Source organism: Gymnodraco acuticeps, unplaced genomic scaffold, assembly GCF_902827175.1.
Source record: "Gymnodraco acuticeps unplaced genomic scaffold, fGymAcu1.1, whole genome shotgun sequence".
NCBI classification, from domain to species: domain Eukaryota; kingdom Metazoa; phylum Chordata; class Actinopteri; order Perciformes; family Bathydraconidae; genus Gymnodraco; species Gymnodraco acuticeps.
The window spans coordinates 405,863-431,938 of record NW_022990951.1 but is presented as its reverse complement, the minus strand read 5'-3'; the positions used below and the strand labels follow the sequence as shown (position 1 = coordinate 431,938).

Sequence of the window (26,076 nt, the reverse complement as noted above, 5' to 3'; positions counted from 1 at the left end):
TCGGCGCAGTTGTCGGCGAAAAGTCGCTCCTCTGTTTTCATTGAAACAGCTCCTTATATCCGTTAGCGCAGCTAGCTAGCACCAGATGCTAACAACAACAATACACGTAAGGTCTCTCTCTCGCGCCACACATACACACACCCTCCCAGTCCTCCCGATGGCCAGTCGGTGCCTGCCGGTGAGCGTGGAAGTGTGGTCTGCCACAAGCTGTCAGCATCAGCTTGTAGATGGTATTTTAAACTCGATGCGCTCTGAAACTACGGGGCGGCCGAGGACAAAACATACACATGCGTTAATCGCGTTAAAATAATTAGTGGCGTTAATTTTTTTGTGCGTTAGCGCGTTATTAACGCGTTAACTTGACAGCCCTAGTAAATACGTAAATACACAGCTGAGAGCTGCCGTTTCATTCAGACTGTTTAAAAAACTGTAACAACGGACTATTTTTCTTAGCGGATGCATGTCAATTTAAATCAATAAAAACATTTTCTAAATCCATAAAAGCATTTCAATTAATATTGGGAGTCATGTCGTTACTTTGTTGAGAATGTGGCCATGTAATAAGCGGGATAATTTGCAGCGACTTGTTCCTTATGGGGAAAATAACACCCTTCATGTTGATCAAGATCCCTCCGCTACGCGTTGGGATCCTGATCTGCCGACGAGGCTCCATTAAAATATAAATATTTTTAGTGAATTACTGAGTTTAGGCACGTTAATAACGTTTTAATGAAGTTGAATACAGTATATTCATATTTGTCAGTGATTTCATGTCAATTGTGTGTGTGTGTGTGTGTGTGTAGAGGTGTGTGCGGTTAAAACACTTTCATGAAGTGAAGGAGGTTTTCCTTCTATAACACAGCTGTGGGCAGCAGTGAGTGTCACAGACATGAATTCATAGATCAAGGCAGACTTGTGCACACACTCTCCTGTCCTGCCAGTTGTGAATTCATGTAATAAAAACATCTCAGGTCAGTAACAATCAAAGCTAAATGTGCAATACCATGTTCAGCTATGTTACTATTTATAATGTTATTGTTGTTACATCAGAAGATGTACATATTGGAATGATTTCTTAACTTACAGTAGGCTATTTTTTACAATGTGTGTTGGAAGGATTTATTAAATTACTATGAATATTGTCATTGTTGAAGGCTTTTAGAGAAGGGTGAATTATAAGCCTGAATTATATAACATTTTATACCTAAAAACATAAAAGCCACAATAAATAGATCACAATTGTGAAGTTAAAACTTCTTTGCAGCAATGTTGAGCCAATCATGAAATGAGTGAAACTGGATTCGCCTGTCAATACACTGATATTTATTGAGAGCCTCAGCGGCCGGAGAGTTCACAGCATATCACAGTTCTCCTGTAAGATACCAGCAAACTCTGAACTCTAAAAGCGCCAAGCACCCAACTATACAGACAAGAAGAGGAGGGCCCTAAAACACGCGGGTTTTCCTTTAATGCATGCCAGATGTCGAGACAAAGACTCGTTGCATTGTAAACCCACATGGGCCAAGCTTCTCCCCCACAAGACATCAGATGACCTCTTGACCTGTGTCTTCCTGAGAATCTATGGATCACATTACAGGCAGGAATACACTTTAACCATTAAACAGATTCCCGAGGACACATCACTAAACTCTATATACTTTAACAAGACCAAAATATTCCTTTACAACAATTATTCTAGTTATTTTTACCTCCCGTATTGCTTTCAACCCACCAGCTTTTATGGTGTTGTTACGTCACTAACTGTAAGCTTGTCACTCAGAGTAACCTACAGTTAATTTAGCTGCTGGAGAAGAAAGATCAGGGGGGAGGGGGGGAGAGAGCTGTGTAAATACACAGCTGAGAGCTGCCGGTTCATTCAGACTGTTTAAAAAACGGTAACAACGGACTATTTTTCTTAGCGGATGCATGTCAATTTAAATCAATACATACAACTATTTTTTAAATCAATAAAAACATTTTCTAAATCCATAAAAGCATTTCAATTAATATTGGGAGTCATGTCGTTACTTTGTGGAGAATGTGGCCATGTAATAAGCGGGATAATTTGCAGCGACTTGTTCCTTATGGGGAAAATAACACCCTTCATCCTGATCTGCCGACGAGGCCCCATTACAATATAAATATTTTTAGTGAATTACTGAGTTTAGGCACGTTAATAACGTTTTAATGAAGTTGAATACAGTATATTCATATGTGTCAGTGATTTCATGTCAATTCGGCAAACATAAACATAAATGATCGTGGTGAAGATGATGATTAAATTAGGATTAAAAATCGAGAGCCGGGCTGCATTTCCTCCCGTTCGTTTTTTTCGACAAAACAACATTATTTCGTTAAATAACAACATGGTGATGTTTTGTAAATGATTACATGTCTCTTATTTAGCACAGAGTATGATATCCGTGACATATGGATCTTAACAAAGTTCCGCTGTACATCCAGCGAACTGTATCTGACTTTATTTCACATGAGCTCCAGTGTGGAACCCCACTGCACCCCCTGGTGGATCAATGATCCATTGCAGCTGGCTTCATTATAATTACATTTATTTATCACGGGGGAGGTCTCAAGTCAAGCTGGAGGTTTTCCCTTGAGCGAGGGCAGATCACGTACCAATCACGGCCCTCGCGTTTCAAACTGTCTGAAATGAAGCACTACATCTGTATACAAAATGTACATCACCCCAAATGGATCATGTTGTTGATAGTGCTACAGATGCGCTGCGAATAAAATTAGACTCTGTTGCTCCTTTGAAAAATAAAAAAATAAAACAACATAGCATAATGCATAATGCCGACACCTGCAAAAATAAAGCAAAAGTCGAGACAACTTGAAAGGATATGGCGTTCCACTAAACTTGAAGAATCTCGTTTAATTTGGCATATTACTCTCAATGAATATAAGAAAAGCACTGCGTAAAGCGAGAGCAGCCTACTACTCTCATTAATCGATGAGAATAAGAATAATGCAAGATTTCTTTTCAGCACTGTAGCCAGGCTGACAGAGAGCCATAGCTCGATTGAGCCTTCTATTCCCATAGCACTCAGTAGTAATGATTTTATGTGCTTTTTTAACGATAAAATTGTTACTCTTAGAAACAAAATTAATGACCTCTTGCCTTTGACCAGTATAGTGTTATCAACAGCTCCCGGAAACGTAAGTTATAATATTACACTAGATAGTAAACTAGAATGCTTTCAGCCATACACCTTGAACAATTAAATTAAATGATTCTCTCTTCTAAACCATCAACGTGTATCTTAGACCCAATTCCAACTAAGCTGTTGAAGGAAGTTTTTCCATTAATTAGCACTTCTTTATTAAACATCATGAATATGTCTTTATTATCAGGCTATGTTCCACAATTCATTCAAAGTAATAGCAGTGATTAAAACGCTTCTTAAAAAGCACAACCTCGATCCAGAGGTTTTAGCCAACTATAGACCTATTTCTAATCTTCCGTTCCTCTCAAAAATTCTTGAGAAAGCAGTGGCAAAACAGTTGTGTGATTACTTAAAAAAGAATGATTTGTTTGAAGATTTTCAGTCGTCTTAGAACACATCATAGCCACAGAGAAGCTCTGGTTTAAAGTCACAAATGATATTCTAATAGCCTCAGACAAGGGGACTTGTCTCTATTCTGTTTTGCTCGATCTCAGTGCTGCATTGATTTACTATCGACCATGATATCTTATTGCAAAGACGAGAGCACTGAGTTGGCATACAGGAAACTGCTTTAGGCTGGTTTAGGTCCTATCTATCTGAACTCTCACCAGTTTGTACGTGTCAACGATTAATCTTCCACGCAAATCAAAGTTAGCCATGGAAGTGCCACAGGGCTCAGTGCTCGGACCTATTTTCTTCACATTATATATGCTTCTGTTAGGCAATATTATAAGGAATCATTCTGTACATTTTCATTGTTATGCGGATGATACTCAACTATATTTATCAATCAAGCCTGATGAAAATTAATCATCTAAATAAAATTCAAGACTGCCTCAAGGACTTAAAAACGTGGATGACCTTAAACTTTTTGATGTTAAACACGACCAACACTGAAGTTATTGTGCTTGGCCCGAAGAATCTACGAAACAAATTTATCTAAAGATATACTAACTATGGATGGCATTAATTTGGCCTCCAGTGAGACTGTAAGGAATCTTGGTGTTATATTTGATCAGGATTTATCCTTTAACGCCCCACATAAAATCAATTTCAAGGACTGCCTACTTCCATCTACGTAACATTGCAAAAATCAGGCATATCTTGCCTCAAAATGATGCAGAGAAACTAGTCCATGCATTTGTTTACTTCAAGGCTGGATTATTGTAACTCCTTATTATCAGGGTTGTACCAAGAAGTCAGTCAAGTCGCTTCAGCTGATTCAAAATGCTGCAGCTCGTGTACTAACAGAGTTAAGGAAAAGGGACCACATTATCCTGTTTCTGGCTGCCTTACACTGGCTCCCTATAGAACACAGGATAGAATTTAAAATTATTCTTCTCGCCTACAAAGCCCCTAATGGGCAGGCGCCCATCTTACCTTAAATAACTCATTATACCCTACTGTCCTACTAGGGCATTGCGTTCCAATCATGCAGGGTTGTTGGTTGTTCCTGAGAGTCTCTAAAACAGGGGTTCTCAAAGTTTTGATGAGTGGAGGGCTAATTAAGTTAACCCAATATTGGATGGAGGGCCGCCCAAGAAAAAACGGAAACAAAATAATTCCAAAACAAATCCTTTCTTATTGTACCTAACCAATTATACATACAGTATACATTAAGATTAATCAAACATTAATTTGTCTCAAAAGTGCCTTGCAAAACACAACACACAGAGAGAGGAGAGTATTGTGCTGGAGTGAGTGATATGCTGTGGATTTCCTGTCTAATGTGATTGGTATTCATAATGGCGTTGATGTTATACTCCTTGAGCATTACATTCATCTGCTTGCAGATGAGGCATATCACTTATCCGGACCCCTGAGGTAAAACGAAGTAGCGTTGCTCCATTTCTCCTGGAACTTCCTTTTCTCCTCACTGTACACAACGAAACTTCTAACAACTCTTGTTGCGAAGGACTGATGGTTTGGGCCACGGGCTGTTCACGTGAACACAATGCCGCCTTTGGGACATGCTTCCAGTGCGGACTTTTGTGTGCGTTCATATACTTAACCACACACGCAACACGCACACGCAAATAACCACAATCACACACACGCATTTTTACATACCTATATATAGGCTACAAACAAACACACATACATTTTTTGTACATATCTTGCCATTCACCTCCTATTTACAATAAACATAATTTGGAGTATACATCTTCTCTGGCATTTTAATCAGATGCACAGCGGCTTCTCATATAATTTCTTACCAGTCAACTAGTGACTCATCCAAAACAACTTTCGACTTTTGATCTAGCAAAATGACAGTGTAGCATTTCCCTCCGAATAATGGTCGTAGGCTTTACTTTACTGATGAATCAGAATTTATTTGTAACTCCAGACCCAACGTAAGAGCTTGTGGCTTCTTCGGGGGGTGCTAAACATTTAAAACATACAGTCCGTTGTTCTCTTTCTCTGCCGTTACAAAGAAGACACTATTTATCCGTCAAGTTGTCTCCAATGCCACCCACAACTTCCTGTCAAACACGTTATCCTCGCCTTCAAAATAAAAGCATGCAACGAAACAGGAAGTTAACCTAAATTACTAGATACGAACCATGGAGGATTAAAATATAACGCGTGTTCAGCGGGTCACAATTAACTATCGCGGGCCGCCAGAAAACATTTCCTAGGGCCGCCAATGGCCCGCGGGCCGCACTTTGAGAACCCCTGCTCTATACGGACTATCTTCTGGTTCTCCTCTGGATCCATCCCTATCTCTTGTCTCTGTCCAGTGAATGACACTTTTGTTACTGGAGCAGGTAAAGCATACAACAGATACTTTCCAGCATTATCGGAGCACGAAGTGGAAGCTTGGATGAAAACACAGCGGACTTCTAAACAATGAACACCCGCAACTTGGAAGAAATAAAGTTGGGTTTTATGCATTCTAATATTGCAATACAAACCCATGATGTAATGACAGTAATTAAGAGTAATTTAGTCATTGAAAGCTCATTTCAGTAGATTTGATCAAACAAAACATAAACATATTGGACATGGCCTCAAGGACTGTAACCTCTTCACATTCTGTTGAAATAGTCAATTACTAGCCATATCTTAAACATTGCTGTTTTGAATCATTAATACATGGATGAAAGTTGGAACTGGATGATTGTAACATGTATGCCATCTGCTGGACAAGCAGTGGATGCAAACACAGGTATGGTGAAAAAAGAGAGAACTATTCTAAACAGAAAAAAACCAGCGTAATATACCATCTGACAAAGGCCTGTGCCTAATGCTTCAATTAACTGGCTATTCTTTATAATATACTCAGATCAATAGGAGACAGAGATGTTAAGTTATAAATCCAAGGGTTTTTTATTATTATTACAAAAGGGGTGGGGAACCTTTTTCCTTTCAAATTTTACAACATCCTCCGAGGGCCGTACAAATGATTGAACTCAACCTCTGCTTAAAAAAAACTAGAATCACAGCCCATTCATTTGGCCTTTCTTTCATGTTGTAGAAAAGCTCTTTAAATTTAATTAGCAATAGCTAGCTAACCAGATGCTAAAACAACAGATCGCCACTGTGCTTACAACTAAAGACCACAGCCACGCAAACGCTGCGGCATGTGTACGGCTCCTTATGGGTACTGCAATATTTGAAGAGCTGGAGCGTGTGTTCCGTGCTCTCCGTCAGCACTCTAGTCTACAATCCTGTCAGAGGAGACATAACCACGTGAAGGACACGTTACGCTCGTGTTGTCTTCAAGGAACCTGTTCCTGGCCAGGAAAAAACAGGCACACTCGCTTGTTTAATTATTTTGCAATCTAGATCTCTTCTTTTTGAAGTGAGAAGTTGTCCCGGTCCAGTCCGTCGAAGACGGACGGACATCCCCCCCCAACACGGAAAAACTCTTCGGTTCTCCACGAATTACACAAGGTCACCCAAATCAGCGTTTTAAAAAGCGGGAGTGGGCCGAAAAGCGACTAATTTGCATCACTGCGGCAAGAAGGACATATCGCTCTGTTTGGCGTTAAGACAACAAAACACAGAGTGAAGCTCTGATTTCATAACAATCTTTTGAGTACAGACACCATCCTGCAGATTGGAGGCACACAACAGCACGTTTTTGGTCTTCTAGCATCACTTTACAAACATTTGCATTAAGACGCTACTTGCAGGTGGGTGAAATCAGGCTTAGGGAGTAATGTATTACATGTAACGGTCATTAGGTCATCAGGATACAAAATAGACAAATGATTCCCTTAAGGTTATAGAAGCAGCTGACGACCAACACACTTGTGTCTTTTTGAAACGATTATGCCATTCAAATCTTTTTGTCCACAAACATTGAAGCTCTATTTTTTCCTCTCCTGTGTGGACTCTTCATGTGTGTCTTTAAATTATCACTCCGTGAAATGTTTTTTTAAGACTGAGCAGCTGTGGGTTTCTCTACTGTGTGGACGCTCATGTGTCGTTTTACATCTCTTTTCATTGCAAAATATTTCTTACAGACTGAGCAGCTGAATGGTTTCTCTCCTGTGTGGACCCTCATGTGTGTCTTTAAACGATCACTCCGTGAAAACCGTTTTGTACAGACTGACGCAGCTGTGTGGTGTCTCTCCTGTGTGGACTCTCATGTGTTCTTTTTAAACTTTCTACTCTGTGAAAAAGCTTTCTTACAGACTGTACAGGTGAATGGTTTCTCTCCTGTGTGGACTCTCATGTGTGCCTTTACACTTCCACTCTGTGAAAAAGCTTTCTTACAGACTGAGCAGGTGAATGGTTTTCTCTCCGGTGTGGACTCTCATGTGTTTTTTTAATTTCCACTCTGTGCAAAATATTTGGTACAAAGTGAGCAGCTGAATAGTTTATTTTCAGCACTACATCGTGGATCACTGACAGATTCATGTCTATTTTTCAGTGAGTTTGAGGCTGATGCAGGTTCTCTGGTATCTTTCCAAACAGCACTGTCTTCATTGTCAGGTTCAGAAGAGTCTCCAGTGTCAGGTTCAGAAGACTCTTCTGTGTCGTCCTCAGTCTTTGTTTGTAAACTGCTCTCTGGATCTGAGTTCCTGGCTGGTTCTGGTCCTCGACAGTCATCTCCATCAGCTTCTGTTTCCATGTGTTCAGTTTGTCTTTGATGAGGCTGTGAGGACTCAGGTTTCTCTTTATCATCTTCACTCTTCACAGGGTCAGGAGTGAAAGTGGACTTGGTGATATCAGCCTCCTCCAGCTCCTGAAGCTGCTCTCCCTCCTGACTGATCCTGAGTTCCTCCTGTTCCTGCTTAATGGGTGGGGGGGGCTCTGGGTCCTCCTGGTCCAGACTGGTGCTCCACTCCTGCTGGTCAGGGAGAAGCTCTTCTTTAACCCCCACCAGCAGCTGGGACATCTGCAGGGAAACAGGAATCACAGTCAGAACAAACTGTGTTAAGTGTTAGCATTTAAAAATCTAATCACCATTCACATGGGAGACATTTTGCAGCCCTAATTAATGCCTTTGTTTTTATATTTTCACATTATCTTTCTTAGTCCTGCCTATTGCGTATTTGTGTTGTCTCAATTCACCTTATGTAGCCCATCCCCCTTTCCACTTCCAGTTAAAATGAAAAAGGGTTTTTTGTCTTCTGGCGTAGCACTAGCTGCAATGTAACAAGGGAATTGTATTTGGGATCGTTCAGAGATACACTACGCCTACAGTATAAAATTAAAATACTCTTGTTACAAATTAAAATCCTGCATTCAAACTTTATTTAAGTAAAAGTATGCAAGTATTAACAGAACATTTTATGGTACCTTCTTATGTAAAGTAATGATGGTGCAGTAAAATGTTCCCTGTCAGTTTTCAATTTATGATGTTTCTTGATTATTTGACTATGTTGCATTTTACTGCTGTACATGTTCAAAGTTGCGCTTGTATAAATGATTATAGATGAGGGAACCTACTAAATATTAAAATGTGTGTTTTTTATATACAGTACCAGTCAAAAGTTTGGACACCTCATTCAATGTTTTTTGTTTATTTTAAATGTGTGTAGGAGCCGCATTTTAAGTTTATTTTGTTTTGATTTATTTGGAACCTTTATTAATGCATTTTTCTGTTTCAGTGAGAGGTGTGCTTTGCTCAGGTGAAGGGGGCGGGGCTAAGGCTTTAAGTTGGAGGTGTGGTGTGTGACGGGAGAGCAGCAGGCAGCAGCAATACCGTCATTGACACACAGACGCAACCTTATACTTAGTCAAATACAGATTATTAGGATCTGCGGTTTAAGTTTATGTTAAATATTGTTTTCGTATTTTGTTTATGTTTTGCTGGAAATAAACGTTGAAAAGCAACCGAAACGTCCAGTGGATTGTGTACTGGTATGTGTATTCACTCTCTGTCCTACACGCCTTGTTGGAGCTCCTGCCCCCCCCTCCCCTCCCTATGAGCCCACTGTGCTCTGATTGGTCAGCTCGCCCACTCTGTTTTAACTGAGTCCACCACCGTTTTACAGCGAACATCAGTGTTTATGTGTTACAATGGCGTTTTGTTAGCAACCAGAAACTGACACCCAGTAATGACAAACAGATGATGATGCTGCGTTGGGTCAGGGTGCAGTGTTGGCGGGATGTTGCAGGGCCTCGCTGCTACCGCCCATTTGAGGCTCGAGGAGCAGACAGTGTGGAGCTGGATTACTGGTGTCGTTTCCTGGTTGCCTGCGTGGGGTCTGCGAGACAGCCTGGGTTTGAGTGTGTTTGTGTAAGGAGCTCCGCGCAGCACCGCGGCTGAGAAAAGATCAGGGTGAGTGAGTGTTGTGTGAGTGAGTGTTGTGTGTGTGTGTGTGTGTGTGTGTGTGTGGTGTGAAGCTCCGCGGATTGGTCCATTTGGACTTCGTTACGACAGTATGCCCCGGAAGGAAAAATGGAAAAAGAAAAATCTCTAACGAGGCTTCTGGGGCAGCATAAGATGTTATGTGCTCCCCTCCTTGTTGTCTTTTCTGTCTCCCTGCGGCACGCTTTATTTTGTTTCCCATAGGGTATTTATTTGATTTCTGGTTAGGGGAGGCAAACTCTGGGTCCTACGGCCCGTGGTGTAGCTGGCTCAGGTTCCCTCATTCTGTTGTTTCTTTGGCCAGTCCTCCAGACCTCTTTTCGTTTGCCAGATTGCTTGTGTGAGTAAACGGCTGTACTTCAATAAATGATCGTTATCAAGTACTGGTTTTTGCGTGCATTATTTTATGTTGCAGATCCCCACAAGCCACTACCACGGAGTAGAGGGCGGGTCGTAACAATAGACATGTCTTTTCTGTGTTTGAGTTTTACTCGCTACAGGGTGTACTTTGAGGGTTTGGTGATTTTGCAGACCGTTTGCAGAAAAAGCTACATAACACACCATAATCAATCAATCAATGTTTATTTATACAGCCCAATATCACAAATGTTACATTTGTGTCAGTGGACTTTCAGTTTGTACAGAATATCAGTATGACAATACGACACCCTCTGTCCTTAGACCCTCACATCGTACAGGAAAAACTTCCGGAGAAAACCCACAGTTTAAAGGGGAAAATGGGGAGAAACCTCAGGGAGAGCAACAGAGGAGGGATCCCTCTCCCAGGACGGACAGACGTGCCAATAGATGCCATGTGTAAATTGAAAAGATAATACATTTACAACATAGGTAGTCCAAATGTTTGGAAATACATGTGTGTCTATAATAAGAAGATGAATCCACGAGGATATCAGCTGATATTTAAATGCATTTATCTTAACTATCCCCCCTTAATTAAAGCAGTATTTTGTACCTACTCACCCAAATCATCAAGTTAGACATTCTGTTCAGATTTTATTTCTCTGTCCCCTCTGCAAAAAAAATTGATTGGCAGAAGAGCGTTCATTTTCAAAGCACCCCAACAGACTGGAATACTTTACCTACTGCTATTAGATCTCTTGCATCATTGGATATATTTTAAACATGCATTTGTTATCTCACTTTCAAACTGGTTCTGTACTTGTTATTAACTGATATTGATGAAACTGATTTGCTCAAACTGTCTCAAATTGTAATGATTGTGTGCATTGCGTGAATTTTACTTAACAGGACTATATGTGGTTTGTCTTGTGTGTCATGTTTTGCATTTTGGTCTTTTTTGTTTATGTATGTCTGTAAGTTGTTGCTATTGTCGGGACCCCCTTGAAAATGAGATGTGCATCTCAAGGGGTTTATCCCCAATTAATACAAATGTATCTATATCCACCCAGGGACTTATGATCCAGGACCACAGCAACAGGCACAGCCACGACTCAAGAATCCAGGGCTTGCGATCCAGGACTCAGGACCACAGCAACAGGATCAGGCCACGACTCAGGATCCCGCCGTAGATAGACACCAAAAAGAAAATTTGGGGAAGCTGGGTTATTCGGAACATGGAGAGTACACAGGTACAGACAGAGAGAAGGAAGAAGTAAGGTGTCCCTCGACAAAACTAAGCCTATAGCAGCAAAACTAGGGGCTGAATCTAATCAGCCCTAACTATAAGCTTTATCAAAAGGAAGGTCTTAAGCGCACTCTTAAAAACGGATAGGGTGTCTTGCCGCCTCCCGAACACAAACTGGAAGCTGATTCCACAAATGTGGAGCTTGATAAGAAAAGGCTCTGGCTCCCATTGTACTTTAGAGACTCTAGGAACAACCAACCACCCTGCATTCTTGGAACGCAATGCCCTAGTTGGACAGTAGGGTTATAATGAGTTCTTTAAGGTAAGATGGCGCCTGCCCATTAAGGGCTTTGTAGGCGAGAAGAAGAATTTTAAATTCTATCCTATGTTCTATAGGGAGCCAGTGTAAGGCAGCCAGAACAGGTAGGTAATGTGGTCACGACACGGTGTCTCAGGAAATCTTAAATTTAAGAACCTATTAATGTGTTATACCAGATTAACGGGAATAATCTCAGCTAACTGACGATACAAACCATTTTTACCAAAACAAAACACAAGTCTCATAAGAAGCATCTAAATGACCCCTGAGCGGAAAATGCTAACCTATTACTGCACCGATAATCACTCCTAGCTCCCTTATTATTATTCCTTATTATTATTTCCCTAGGTGCACATCCAACACATCGGTTTATGATCGCAAGGAGACACAGAATCTAACGGTGCCCACTTCAACACTGAAAGATACAAACTCTCGACGTTATCAACAAAAACGTACATCAAAACAAGTGGCGCTAGGTAGCCCACAGTGCTAACATGGCTTACCTTCGTCTTTGTCTGGTCTAAACTGGTCTTCAATGGCATTAAAACGATCAAAACGATGGTGTAGTTAATCCATAGGTTAATCCAATGTGACTGCGTCCCCTTTGAAATGTTCTGATTATCCATAAGCAATAAAACAGCTTTTCCGTAGCTTGATATCAGAGCAGCGATATTTTCCCCTCTGCTACAAGCTAGCATGCACAGAGATGCAACCTTTTTTTAACATGAGTGTGTGCGGGACGATTTCCCTTGGATTCTATTGGCTCTAACGGTCAAAAGAGATGTCACATGTCAAAATTGAACAAGGGGGCCAGAGATATGGAAAATCCACCCAAATGGCGCCAGAGAGGGTTTTTTTTGCTAAATCTGTCTAAAAAGGTCAATATCACTTGTTTTGCATCAATCTTGATACAGGGTAATTATTATATGTTGTACTTTGGATTCATAAAGCTTTTAGTCTACTAACCCATCATCAAGGTTAGTTTTCACTATAAGTACAACATATTTTTTGACGGACACTATAATTTACAGTTTTTTTACCATGTTCAATCTGAATTTTCTTTTCAAATAAAAAAACATCTATATTGATTCTGACTTTCTACATCCAACTCACAGGTTTATCATTACTTTGAGAAAAAAGATTATTAATTTAACCCTTTTAGAAGGAAGATATGGTCATTTGTTCTGGGAATGTCATTTTGTTTTAGTGTTGCACGGTGTACCGATACTTGAAAGGTACCGCGATACCCTGCCGTTAAAAACGTTACGATTCCTCCGTTTCATTAGTATCGGTACTTTAAGAATGACGGGGAAAAGTACTCCGGTGAGAAAGCGCCGTTACTTGTGTGTTCAGCGCTCTGCTTCCACTCCCTGCACTGCAGCCGTGCCTGCAGTCCATCCCCTCTCAAGCACGCTCTAAGTGCCTCCCCTCTCTCGTGCACGCGCTAGCTGCCAGAGCATGTGAGAAAACGAGAAGCATGGCTGCAAGTGGGAGTGCAACTGCCACTGCGCCTCAGCTTGTTGACAAAAAAGACGCCAGAAGCGAAAATTGGAAGTATTTTAGCTATATCTCTGACAGTGAGGTTATGTTCTATTTTTTGTCGGAGACCTCATTGTGTTGAATGTCATTTCTGTTGTTTAATATACAAATCTATTTTGACAAAAAAGTAGTTTGAGATGATGCTTATTTTTTATTTAATACGAATTATTGTCATTTCTTTTATTTATTGTTCTCATTGTTTAAACGTTTGTGTTATGGTTATGGTTCTGGTGTGAAATAAAGCACAATAATTACATTTAAGACTTTCCCTTTTTTTAAGAAAAGTATCGAAAAATAATCGGAATCGCAATTCTTGACTTGGTATCGGTATCAAAACCAAAATATTGTTATTGTGACAACAATACCTTGAGGCAGTCTTGAATTTTATTTAGATGATTCATTTCATCAGGCTTGATTGATAAATATAGTTGACTATCATCCGCATAACAATGAACATTTACAGAATGATTCCTTATAATATTGCCTAATGGAAGCATATATAATGTGAACAAAATATGTCCAAGCACTGAGCCCTGTGGCACTCCATGACTAACTTTGGTTTGCATGGAAGATTAATCGTTGACACATACAAATTGAGAGCGTTCAGATAGATAGGACCTAAACCAGCCTAAACAGTTCCCTTTTATGCCAACTAAGTGCTCTAGTCTTTGCAATAGGGATATCATGGTCGATAGTATAAAATGCAGCAATGAGATAGAGCCAAGACAAGAATAGAGACAAGTCCTTTGTCTGAGGTTATTAGAAGGTCATTTGTGGCTTTAACCAGAGCTGTCTCTGTGCTATGATGTGTTCTAAAGCCAGACTGAACATCTTCAAATAAATTATTGTTTTTTAAGTAATCACAACAACTGTTTGGCGACCGCTTTCTTGAGAATTTTTTGAGAGGAACGAAAGATTAGAAATAGGTCTATAGTTGGCTAGAACCTCTGGATCGAGGTTGTGCTTTTTAAGAAGAGGTTTTATCACTGCTACTTTGAATGATTGTGGAACATAACCTGATAATAAAGACATATTCATAATATTTAATAAAGAAGTGCTAATTAATGGAAAAACTTCCTTTAACAGCTTTTACCACGTTGATGGTTTAGAAGAGAATCATTGAATTTAATTGTTCAAGGTTTATGGCTGAAAATAATTCTAATTTACTATCTAGTGTAATATTAGAATTTACGTTTCCGGGAGTTGTTGATAACACTATAATGGTCTAAGGCAAGAGGTACTACTGAGTGCTATGGGAATAGAAGGCTCAATCGAGCTGTGGCTCTCTGCCAGCCTGGCTGCAGTGCTGTAAAGAAATCTTGCATTATTCTTATTCTCATCTATTAACCTGTTTAGCCCTGAGCTTGTTTTTCAGGTCTCAGGCTCGAAAATGACATTCCCAGAACAAATGACCATATCTTCCCTTCTAAAAGGGTTAAATTAATAATCTTTTTTCTCAAAGTAATGATAAACCTATGAGCTGGATGTAGAAAAGTCAGAATCAATATACACTGAACAAAAATATAAACGCAACACTTTTGTTTTTGCTCCCATTTTTCATGAGATGAACTCAAAGATCTAAAACATTTTCTATATACACAAAATAACCATTTCTCTCAAATATTGTTCACAAATCTGAAAAATCTGTGATAGTGAGCACTTCCCTTTTGCCGGTCCCTCACAGCGGGCAGAGCTGCAGGTGCTGATCTCTCTCTCTCGCGTTCTGGTTATACTTCACTCGCGTTTATGTCGAAATCCATCAGATCTAGCTAGTTCTAGCTAATGATTATGGCTGCTGCCCCTCCCTACACGCGATCACGCAGACTCAAACCTCATCTTATGCCCAAATGCGCTCCGCAGCCGTTGCGAGGTTCCGGCGCTAACAGTTCATGAGCGTGCTCCCCCGCCCCCTGTCAACACTCGCGACACATGAGTGGCCATCCTAAACAACAATAAGCGCTGCTTGGCAACTGTGTGTGGCGGCAAAGTACATAGACATTTTGACAGGAGAGACAACAGACGGCGTCAAAAAGGAGTAATGTGTGGAAATATTTCGACCAGGTTAGTGAGTGCGGTGTAGAGTGCAAACTATGCCAAATTAAACTTATATACATACTATACCCGCAACCTCCGTTCCAGCTGAGAGGGTCTTCTCTACAGCTGGCCTGATTGTGAATCGCCTCAGCACATGAAAGCTGTAGGCCTATAGCTGTCAAACTGTGATCACCAGTTCAATACATTTGACAAATTCGACTTGGTTTCTATACTTATTTGAACATGTATTTATTTATTTCCAAAAGTTATTGAAAAAAATGTTTTGGAAAAAATAATTTAATTTCGGTATCGGTACCAGTAAAGGAGGTAGGGGAATAACCAAACATGAGACAGTTAGAGCAGGAAATAGCACCCGAGGGTGGGGAAAGAGCCATGGTTTAGCTATCAAGCTAAAGTAGCTACCGTTAGCAAACCCGAAAAGAGTGTAGGCAACTGTGGAGTTACAGTCGCTAAAAGAAGGAGAGTTGTGAGTGCTTAAGCTGTAGTAACGTGTGATTACAACGTGAGGCAGTTGCCTTGAACAAGAGTTTTAAAACGATCGATTTAAGTTAAGATCATATAAGCTATCAGCAGCAGAACAGGCACACAGGATACCCGGAGGTGACAACAACGACCGGAAGTTACAACACGCTTAACGCAATAGTGAGGGTCTGTGTAGAAAACCACGGACCCTCCCTAGGGGATGGGCAGGGTTGGGAGGGTTACTTTGTAAATGTAATCAGTTACTGATTACTGATTACATGGCTCTGAAAGTAATCCGAATACAGTTACAGTTACGTGTCTTTAAAAAGTAATCAGATTAATTTTAGATTACTTTTGGATTACTTTCTTTTTCCATCACAGATGGGTATGTTTTGGTGAACAGGAGACACAAAAAGCAAAAGGAAACTGAACGACTTTTTACTGTTTTAATGGCTTATCAAGAGCACAACTGAAACATAACATCTGTAACAACATAATACACTTTTTGGGGATGTAGCTTGGGATGTGTGAGGAGTGAGGGACACGGCTTAGAACGGGCGTGTCGCCTTCTGTCCTGCCAGTGTTGGCAGGACATTAATTAAAATGTTGAACTCGGACTTCATTTTAAGGACATTTCGGCCAGGGGTTTAGAGCTATATTTGTTTAAGCACCGGATTGGCAAAACAGGAGAGTGTGTGCACCAGTCTGCCTTGATCTATGAATTCATGTCCGTGACACTCACAGTATCTGCTGCCCACAGCATTTTTATAGAAGGAACACCTCCTTCACTTCATGAAATCTCTGCAGCACCAGGAGGCAGCGGGAGGGTTAACTCAGCCTCTGAGAAGAGGAGCGCGCTGTGCCTTTCACGCACCGCCTTCACTGTGTTTACCTTCAGAATCATTAGAAAGGCTAAAGCACAACCGCAGGCTGATGTGTTTTAACCACACACACACACGATTTAAACGCAGACTTTTGTTCCTCCATGTTTCGTTGTTATTGTTTCACTGAGCGGACCCGCAATTTTTTTTCAAACGCTCCCTTTTTTTGGTCCATCTGCGGTGGTAATAGGTTTTGTGCGCTGCGATGATTCGGCTGTACCTTTAGTAATGAATATTAAATGTTGTGAGGAAATCTTTCCACCAATAATTCCAATAAGTAATCCAAAATGTATTCACTTCAGGTTTACGAAAGTAACTGTAATCAGATTACTCGTTTTTCAAATGTAACGCGAGCTGAATACAGTTACTTGATTTTTGTATTCTGATTACGTAATGCTGTTACATGTATTCCGTTACAACCCAACCCTGGGGACAGGTAATAACAGGAAAAGCATGACATGGGACCTTTAACATGCACTGTTAGAGGACAAAGTATGAATTAGGCCTTCATGGTCCAATTGCTGCAAAGATCCACTACTGAGGATGAACATCAAGAAGAAGAGAATTGTTTGGGCCAAGAAACACAAGGATTGGACATTAGACCAGTGAAATCTGTACTTTGGTCTGATGGGGCCAAATTAGAGATTTTTGGTTCCAACCTCCGTGTCTCTGTGAGCACAGCAGAGAAGGTCAGCGGATGGTTTCTGCATGAGTGGATCCCACCGTGAAGCATGGAGGAGGTGAGATGGTGGTGGGGGGCTTTGCTGGTGTCACCGTTGGTGATTTATTCAGAATTCAAGGCACCCTTAACCAGCATGGCTACCACAGCCTTCTGCAGTAGCCAGCTAAATATAAATCATATTCTAGATTTTTTAACACTTTTTTGTTTACTAGATCATTCTAGTCGATGTGTTCTTTTATTGTTTTGATGTCTTCAGTATAAATCTAAAAAGTAGAACCAATTTAAATAAATAAAAATCTTGAATGAGAAGATGTGTCCAAACGTTTGACTGCGTCTAATACTAGTGTATATCTCTCTCAAAATATATATTCTGTGAATATATATATACATACATGCATACATACATATACAGAATATATTATAAATACATGTTGGCAATAATTCATTGATGAGATTTTACATTAATGTTTTTTAATGACCTTTGTACTAGTTCCCCTATTCTTTATCAAGTAACATTTTAGATGTGTTTAATTTATTATTGAACATATTTATTAATTGATTTCTTTATGAATTATTCTCCCGCAATTTGAATTAATCCAAAGTGTTTGTTTTTCTTTTCTTTTACACATTTAAAAATAAAAGGTGAATAAAGAAGCACATTAAAAAACTAAAGTATCAAGTATGTCACATTAACCAACTAGTGCCTACATGTATGGGTAATATTTAAATCAGTAAATTAAATGGCATATTATTCAATGTATGTATTTTTATAAATATATTTATTTCGGTAGGTTTGCTCTACCGTAATACATTTTAATTATTATAATAAAGTACATGCGTCTAATAATTAGGGCTGTCAATAGATTAAAAAAAATTAACTAATTAATCGCACACATTTCTGTAATTAATCGCGATTAATCTATCAATAAATTAATTGCATTTTTCTACTTAAGACTGAAGCTTATAATGAATATTTAGTTATGTAAAATCATCAAATTAATGTAGAATAAACACAGAGAAAGTATATTTAAATTCAAAGACCATTTTAATGGCTTAAGGTGCACATATGCTCAGTGCAAATACAAAAAATAATTCAGAACATTGAACATTTTTCACTCCATAGACATGATTTACTTTTGTCCTTCTTTACATTTAGCCAGTTACTGAGGCATACCAGTTTGTTTACGTTATGAGGGGACAAAGAAGCTCGCTTCTTTTGTACGATGTGGCCTGAGAGTGAGAACAACCTCTCACAAGGCACTGTGGTTGCAGGGGTTGACAGGTACTTGCGTGCAATGGGTGCCAGCCTGGCATGTGCTCCCTCTCTCTTTGACCACCATTGTAGTGGACACCCCTCTATGTCCATTTTTGGCTCTGCTTTGTAGCGATCCAGACAATGCTCTATGGACTCCTCCTTGTCATCTGTATCTGAATCAGAAGAACACAGCAAGATGGACATCCTCCTCCTCTCCTTTGGTGACGGCTCCTCTGTTGTCTCAGCAGGTGGTTGTTGTGCACGTGTGTCTCTCATCATCAGGTCGCGTACTGAAGCCCACACCTCACTCCTTTCATCTTTTGTAAGGCACTTAAGGTCTTTAAACCTAGGGTCAAGGGAAGTAGTGATCTTCAGCCATTTGAGGTTGGTGCTATCCTTCCGTTGAGCTAGGTCTGTGGTAAAGGCCTTCTTGAACCTCAGAACATAAACTGGATCATCACCTGAGGGCTCCATAACTCTGCACAAGTGGCGTAAGGCTGGCAAGACCACTGAACAGGAGACATACTGCTCCCCCCCAGCAGTTCAGTCACATATCTGCAATGGAAAGCACAAGGTGTTAAACATTTCAGTAAATCTTTATTAACAACACAGAGAACCAGTGCACGCACACACACACAGGTGTGAGTGAGAGAAGCACACACACACAGGTGTGAGTGAGAGAAGCATACACACACAGGTGAAAGAGAGAGGGAGAGAGAGAAAACAACATACACACACACGAGATGGAGAGAGAGGGAGGGAGAGAAAACGGTACACATATACTGTACACAGGAGATAGGAAGAAAGAGAGGGAGGAGAAACAAGAAATAAATAACTTACTTGCAAGGTTCAAGTAGTTCCTCCAGCTTTTGCAGTTTGGCAAGCTCCGGGTCAGTCACCATGGCAACCTTGCTCTTTTGCTGCGCCAGGGTAGTGGTCAGTGGAGATTTGTTTCTCTGCATCCTCTTTACCATCTCCAGCGTAGAATTCCATCTTGTTGCAACGTCCTGAGCAAGTGATTCTTGCTTAAGTCCGTGTGCAACTTGCTCTTCGTTTAATTCCTGAGCGTTAGATGGACAATGTTTAAAGTGCCCGACAATCTTGCGACATTTGGCCAGAACACTTTCAAATCCACTGTTTTTAAGTGAGACTGTGACCGTTCTTTGCAGACTGTGGGCCATGCAAGGCAGGTATTGAAATGGAAGTAGACTCGCGGCAGCTACCATGTTACGAGTGCTGTCAGTGCCGAGTGTGGTCAACTTTTCCTTGATTTCCCATTCGTTTGCAACATCCAGAAAAGGTTAGCACATGCCTCGGCATAATGTCGCTCCTCGGTTTTACTCACAGTAAGTGCAAACGACTGCAGAGTCCAGTCTTGTTCAATGAAATGCGCTGTGACGCCCAAATAATTATCGTTGTTGACAGACGTCCAGTCTAGTGTGATAAACATATATTGAATGACATGTGAAAAATGTATTCTCTAAACAGACAACTTAGTGAAGCTATCAAAAATGTTACCTGTGGTATCTCCATGCAGCACATTCTCCGTTCAGAAGGCATCGTGGCGCAATTTACACATGTACACCTGTAGAAAGAAGTCAATAACTGAGCTTTTAAAAACACATGAAACTACACACATTGCTGACAACTGAGGTGTTGTTGGAGTTATACTTTTTATCACCCTAAGTTATTGAACTTTCCAACGGTTGTTGCACGATGTTGGAAGAAAAGGACTGTAAACTATTCATAAACGCAATGAGGCCATTGTATATATGCTGAAAATATGAATGTCTCCCTTTATAAATATATATATATGTATTGCTGTTTTTGCGTTACAAACTCTAAGTTATAAACTGTACACATTGCATTCTTGCTAATTAGCCAAAATATGAACGGAATAAGTAGCACGCATCGTAACAGAGTAAAATAAATAGGGACACAGCTTGTCAACTAACCATTCAGAAACGTCCTGCTGCAACCGAGATGTTTTCACCTCCACCAAAACCTCCGCTGCTTCAGGGTCAGTCTCTGGATCAAATTGATAATACGCTTGAACACATGCATTGCTCTGAGATGACATGTTTATTCCACACTCGTAATCACAGCAAGCATGGTAACGTGACTCTCACCGGCTCATGCCCTGCTCTTCTGCAGGGGGGCGTGGTCAGCTGCTGCTCAGAATTTTCAAAGACAGGCTTGGAATAGAGCGAAAATGAGCGAAACGAGGCATGGCTAAAAAATGATCTGTTTGGTATTTTGAAAAATAAAATGTATAAATATACCTTATATAGGTATGGTCATACACTATATCATTTAAATATAGCATGATAGGTCTCCTTTAAACAAACACACAAATGAGAAAATTACTCTAATATTGAATCCAATCAAGTCCCATCCAATTAACAAAAAAAATCCAACACTGTCCTGAAGACAGAACCCAGAGTAACCACTAACCAGGATGACAGTCTGTAACAGTCAGGAGACTTTTACAAACGGCCCCGCCCCCTCGCACACAGACGGGAGAGAGAGATCTCGTCTGGATTGGAAAGCTCGAAAATACATCATAGACGCATGTTGTAGTCTTATTGCATATTAGAAACGGAGTTGGCGAAAGTAAAACTGCGATATAATGTGTATGTAGCAATAATACATATGACATATATTTTTTAAATGTCTCCAGTACCGATAAAAAGTCCGATAACGTTGGAGCTTAACGTTACCACTATCTTTAATAATTTCGGCCCGGGGCCCGTTTAATACCGGGGCTCGGTACCCATCCCTACATGGAGAGAGGCGCAGCATATTGCTAAGGACTAAATACGATGGAGGGTTCTCTTCTCAGCCTTATACCATAGGGCAGGGGTGCCCAACCAGTCGATCGCGAGATGTGTCTAAAAATAGAACAACAACATTCTGTTTTATCGTTAATGTCCTGTAACATAATGTTCCTGTGCCAGAATAATGCACTTGAACGCATCAAAGCTTTGTGATTGGCCGGCGTGACCCCATGTGTCGGGGCGTGGCTGGTGGGCAGTGGGCACTATTTCGCTGACGTTGTCCGTGTCAACAGGAGTGACAGTCCGCACACACACAAGACCGCAATTATGGCAGAAGCAAAAAAGCCCAAAATATATAATTTTCACTCCGAGTGGGAGGATGATTACTTTTGTATCTATTCCAATTCAAAGTCCATCTGTCTCATCTGCAATGCGAGCGTGGCTTTATCGAAGAAGGGTAATTTAGGAGCGGCATTTCAAAACAGTCCACAAACGCTACGAGACGGAATTCCCTCCTAATTCTGCCCTACGCTCCAAAAGGGGAGGGGCCTGAAAGGACAGCTAAATGCACAGCAGTCCATTTTCACCAGGCCCAACAACAAGAGCAAGGCTGCTTCCAGAGCATCTTATCGTGTCAGTCACGTTCTTGCGAAACACATGAAGTCTTTCAAAGACGGCGAAGTTGTGAAAGAAGCATTCCTGGAGGCTGCTAACGCGCTTTTTGGGGATAGTAAAAATAACAGTAGCATTTCAACAGGTTTTTGATAAAAACTCAAGTTAGATACCGTTATTAATCTGCTGTAAGTTTTAGTTTGTTTGAACTTATTCATTATAACTTTTGTACAAAATGGTATAAGAATGCAAACATTCAGTTCTGTTCTGTTTAAATTGATTATAGTCTATTATCAATTCAGGTTAAGAAACTAGTGTTGCTTGCATCCTATTTTAAAAGGCATTTATTTTTATACTCTACTAAAATGCAACAAAAAAAGGGTTTGATTCTATTAATTTTGTCTTTTTTATTGCACTTTGGCAGCAGATTCCTGTGTAGCTTCAGATCTGAGTTGTCTTATTAGTAAGCCGAATGTATACTTTTGTAGCAACACTATTTTTATATAATGGCAAAGAAAGGGTTCAGAGTCTTTTCTTTTTTCCCTGTGTCATATGTGGCAGCACTGTTCAATGCTTCTTGAAAACATTACCCACTGTAGTGACGTCTGAATAAACTCCAACTCCGTATCAACAACACTGTTGTGTAACTTCAGTTAAATACTTGTATGTGTGTAGATTAGAAAGAGGTAAGATAAAGGATCTGCAGTATTTTATAAAGTATTCATCGTACAAAGGTCAGTTTTATACAAGTAGAAGTGTGTATTTACCTGGTAGTAGGCTGTCAGTAATGGCTACGCCTCTCGATTTGGACTGGTAGATCTCGGCAGACTGGCAACTTTAAAAGTAGCTCTCGGTTCAAAAAAGGTTGGGCACCCCTGCCATAGGGGATGAAGAGGAGTAAGTAAATAAAGAGGGCCGGCGCTCCAGGGTCTGGTTCTGCTGTGCGTTTTTGTGATGTAACGGTAAAACAATTCAGAATTCCTCCACGGGATGCCATTGTACATCACTCAACCCGCGAAATACACACACTCAGTAGTACATAGCTAGACCCGCGAATTTGCAGGCACAGCCAGCTGGGCGGCTGGCAAACAGCCAGCGGCACAGCTGTAGCTACGTGTGTATTTCTATTTCGCGGGTTGCTAAATGTTTTGTGCGTGTGTGTTTATGTTGACAAGGAGGTTTAATAACTGTGTGCTACACAAAACGTGCAGTCGGTTTCATTTTAATCGCCGTTTGTAGTAGAGTTAGCAGGGTATTTTTATTTTAACTCTCGTCCCAAAATAATTTGTTATCCTCCCTGACACTATTTTTTTCGGCCCCGGGACGACCTTAAGCTCGAGCCCTGGTGTGTATTCTTGACATAATGGTTCCCCTCGAGGGTAAATTATAAGAGGTATCTCCCGATGCAACACAAATGACTTCTCTCAGTCCATCATCCTCTACTGTGCTAACTGGGCAGCAGTTTTTAACTATCCAAGTAACCAAGGAATTGGTTAACTTTTCACTTACAGGTTTCGTTATTCGCCCACGAGTGCCACACTCCTGTAGTGTAGACTGGCGAGGTCCCGTGGAGGTAATTTCAGCAGGGTGTTTTGCTTTGAGGTGATACGCTAAAGACGTGCTACTTCTGTGGGAATAAATTCGGCTTTGTAAACTGTGCAAATTGCCTTGGTTTTGTCCAACGAGCCGTCGGGCAACTTTTGAAAATTAAACTTTCCCCCTAAAAGTCCGCCCTTATCCATCTTTCCGCCATAGACTCTCCTTTAGTTAGGATAGACGTTTGCCCGCGCAAGTGACCAAAGGTTATGGGTCAGCCGCCACCAGAAGCAGTCAGCCGCCACCGGAAGTAAACAAAACCATGTTAATTGCGTTAACAAATTTGTATGCATTAAATGTTTAAAATTAATCGCCAAAATTAACGCGTTAACTTTGACAGCACTACTAATACTACTTACATAATTTTACTTAAATAAGATATGAATGCATGCAGTACTTTAACTTGTAATGGAGTGTTTTGCAAATGTATTATCTTTTCAATTTACACACGGCATCTATTGCACGTCTGTCCGTCCTGGGAGAGGGATCCCTCCTCTGTTGCTCTCCCTGAGGTTTCTCCCATTTTTCCCTTTAAACTGTGGGTTTTCTCTGGAAGTGTTTCCTTGTACGATGTGAGGGTCTAAGGACAGAGGGTGTCGTATTGTCATACTGATATTCTGTACAAACTGTGAAGTCCACTGAGACAAATGTAACATGTGTGATATTGGGCTGTATAAATAAACATTGATTAATTTTCACAGTGTGGTGTTTGTACTTTTACTTCAGGATGTACTACCTGCAGCAAGTGCTGATAAAGGATCTCAAGTGTTTTTAATGTGATAATAAAGTGCTACTGAAGAGTGTAGAGTGTTAATTAAGGGTAAAGGGAACAGACCTGCTCTGTGTATCCGAAGCTGAGGCTGTAAAACAGCGTCCAGTCGTTTCTGGAGTCTCTTGTTCTCCTCTTTGGAAAGAGACCGCTCCTCCTCGTACTCTGCTATCGTTTTTTCAAACAGAGCAAATATATCTTCAACAGCAGCAGTGAGTCGCTGCTTCTTCAACGACAGCAGCATTTGGACTTTACTCATGTTTACTAGATCACCTTTTCCTGCAAACTCCGTTAAACAAACCGTTTCTCTGTCCATCAAACTCTCAATCTGACTAGTGTTGCTAACGTGTTTCCAGCTAGCATGCTAAGCTAGCTCCTTTAGTCCGAGGTAAACGCTCCAGAAAAAAGAGCACACAGTCCATTCAGAGGTTTATCCAAACACACAGATGATGGATCAGTAGTGCTGGAGCTCACACACACTTTCTCAGGAACACAGAGAGAGAGAGAACCGTAGCGACGAGACGCCACCTCGATCCAGGTTAGAAAGAGCTGGGAACCTCACTTCCGGTGCGGTTTGATGACGTCAAAATAAAAGCGGGAAGGATTTCTTCTTTTTGGTTTTAAGAATGATTGGGATCCGAACGTTGCCTTAACACCTACTACTGGATCAATAATAAAACCACTCTTTCGAAAAAAAAAGTATAACTTATAACAAACAGAAAATAATCATAAAGGAAAAAGGGAAAATAAATAAACATCATTAAGCTAAACAGGTCGCAGTACACAAATCAAATATCTGTATAGCAATTAGGCTACAAATGTTTGGCTTATCTGAAGCTAATTTTCTTGCAGCATTCGTGCTGTTCGGAGTTTGCATTCTCGTGGTTGATGGACTTATTGTAAGTTGCAGAGGTGGAGTACTCAGATCTTGTACTTGAGTAAAAGTAGAAGTACTCAGACCTTGTAGGCTACTTGAGTGAAAGTGGAAGTACTCAGATCTTGTACTTGAGTAAAAGCAGAAGTATTCAGATCTTGTACTTGAGTAAAAGTAGAAGTATTCAGATCTTGTACTTGATTAAAAGTAGAATTGCTCAGACCTTGTACTTAAGTAAAAGTAGAAGGACTCAGATCTGTAGGAATAGTCTGTTATAGTAAAAGTCCTGCAGATGTTACTGAAGTAAAAGTACACAAGTATTGGCATCAAAATATAATTAAAGTTCCAAAAGTAAAAGTACTCAATATGCAAATCGACCCCATTTCAGAATAATATATATGATATGTTTTGATTATAATCATTGATGCATTAATGTGTTTATCAGATTTAAATGCTGGACGTCTTTGTATTGTGTTGATCATTTCTACGCACCGTGGTATTACTATTTTTATTTAAGTTGAAGTGCTGAATACTTTGTCCTTAAGTCGTCAAATGCTACTTATATTTGTAAAAATAAAAGTATCTGAAAAACGTAATATTCAGAAAAATGTATGTTATATTTTTTAATCATAAATAACAATCCATTAATGCTCAAATGTTGCCTCTGATCAATAGGAAGCAAGTTTACCTTTGTA

The 26,076-nt window shown here is 40.3% G+C and overlaps 1 protein-coding gene across 2 annotated transcripts; it reads right to left on the bottom strand.

Moving 5' to 3' along the window:
- Positions 1 to 7,594: 7,594 nt before the first annotated feature.
- LOC117558715 (glutamic acid-rich protein-like) lies at positions 7,595 to 25,042 on the bottom strand. Of its 2 annotated transcripts, XR_004570855.1 has the most exons (4): positions 24,574 to 25,042; positions 20,272 to 20,338; positions 19,594 to 20,187; positions 18,660 to 19,308 (listed from the first exon to the last, which is right to left on the bottom strand). XR_004570855.1 is itself a non-coding variant. In XM_034235072.1 (2 exons), the coding sequence occupies exon 2, from the start codon at positions 8,533 to 8,535 to the stop codon at positions 7,963 to 7,965; it is 573 nt and encodes a 190-aa protein (XP_034090963.1). In that variant the 5' UTR covers positions 24,574 to 25,042; the 3' UTR covers positions 7,595 to 7,962. The 2 variants fall into 2 exon arrangements, 1 of the variants encoding a protein (XP_034090963.1); XM_034235072.1 differs by lacking the exons at positions 18,660 to 19,308; positions 19,594 to 20,187; positions 20,272 to 20,338 and adding an exon at positions 7,595 to 8,535.
- Between the last annotated feature and the right edge of the window lie 1,034 nt (positions 25,043 to 26,076).

Bases quoted from the DNA above. Each gene is read 5' to 3' on its own strand.
- LOC117558715 (XM_034235072.1), bottom strand. From the start codon at position 8,535: ATGTCCCAGCTGCTGGTGGGGGTTAAAGAAGAGCTTCTCCCTGACCAG.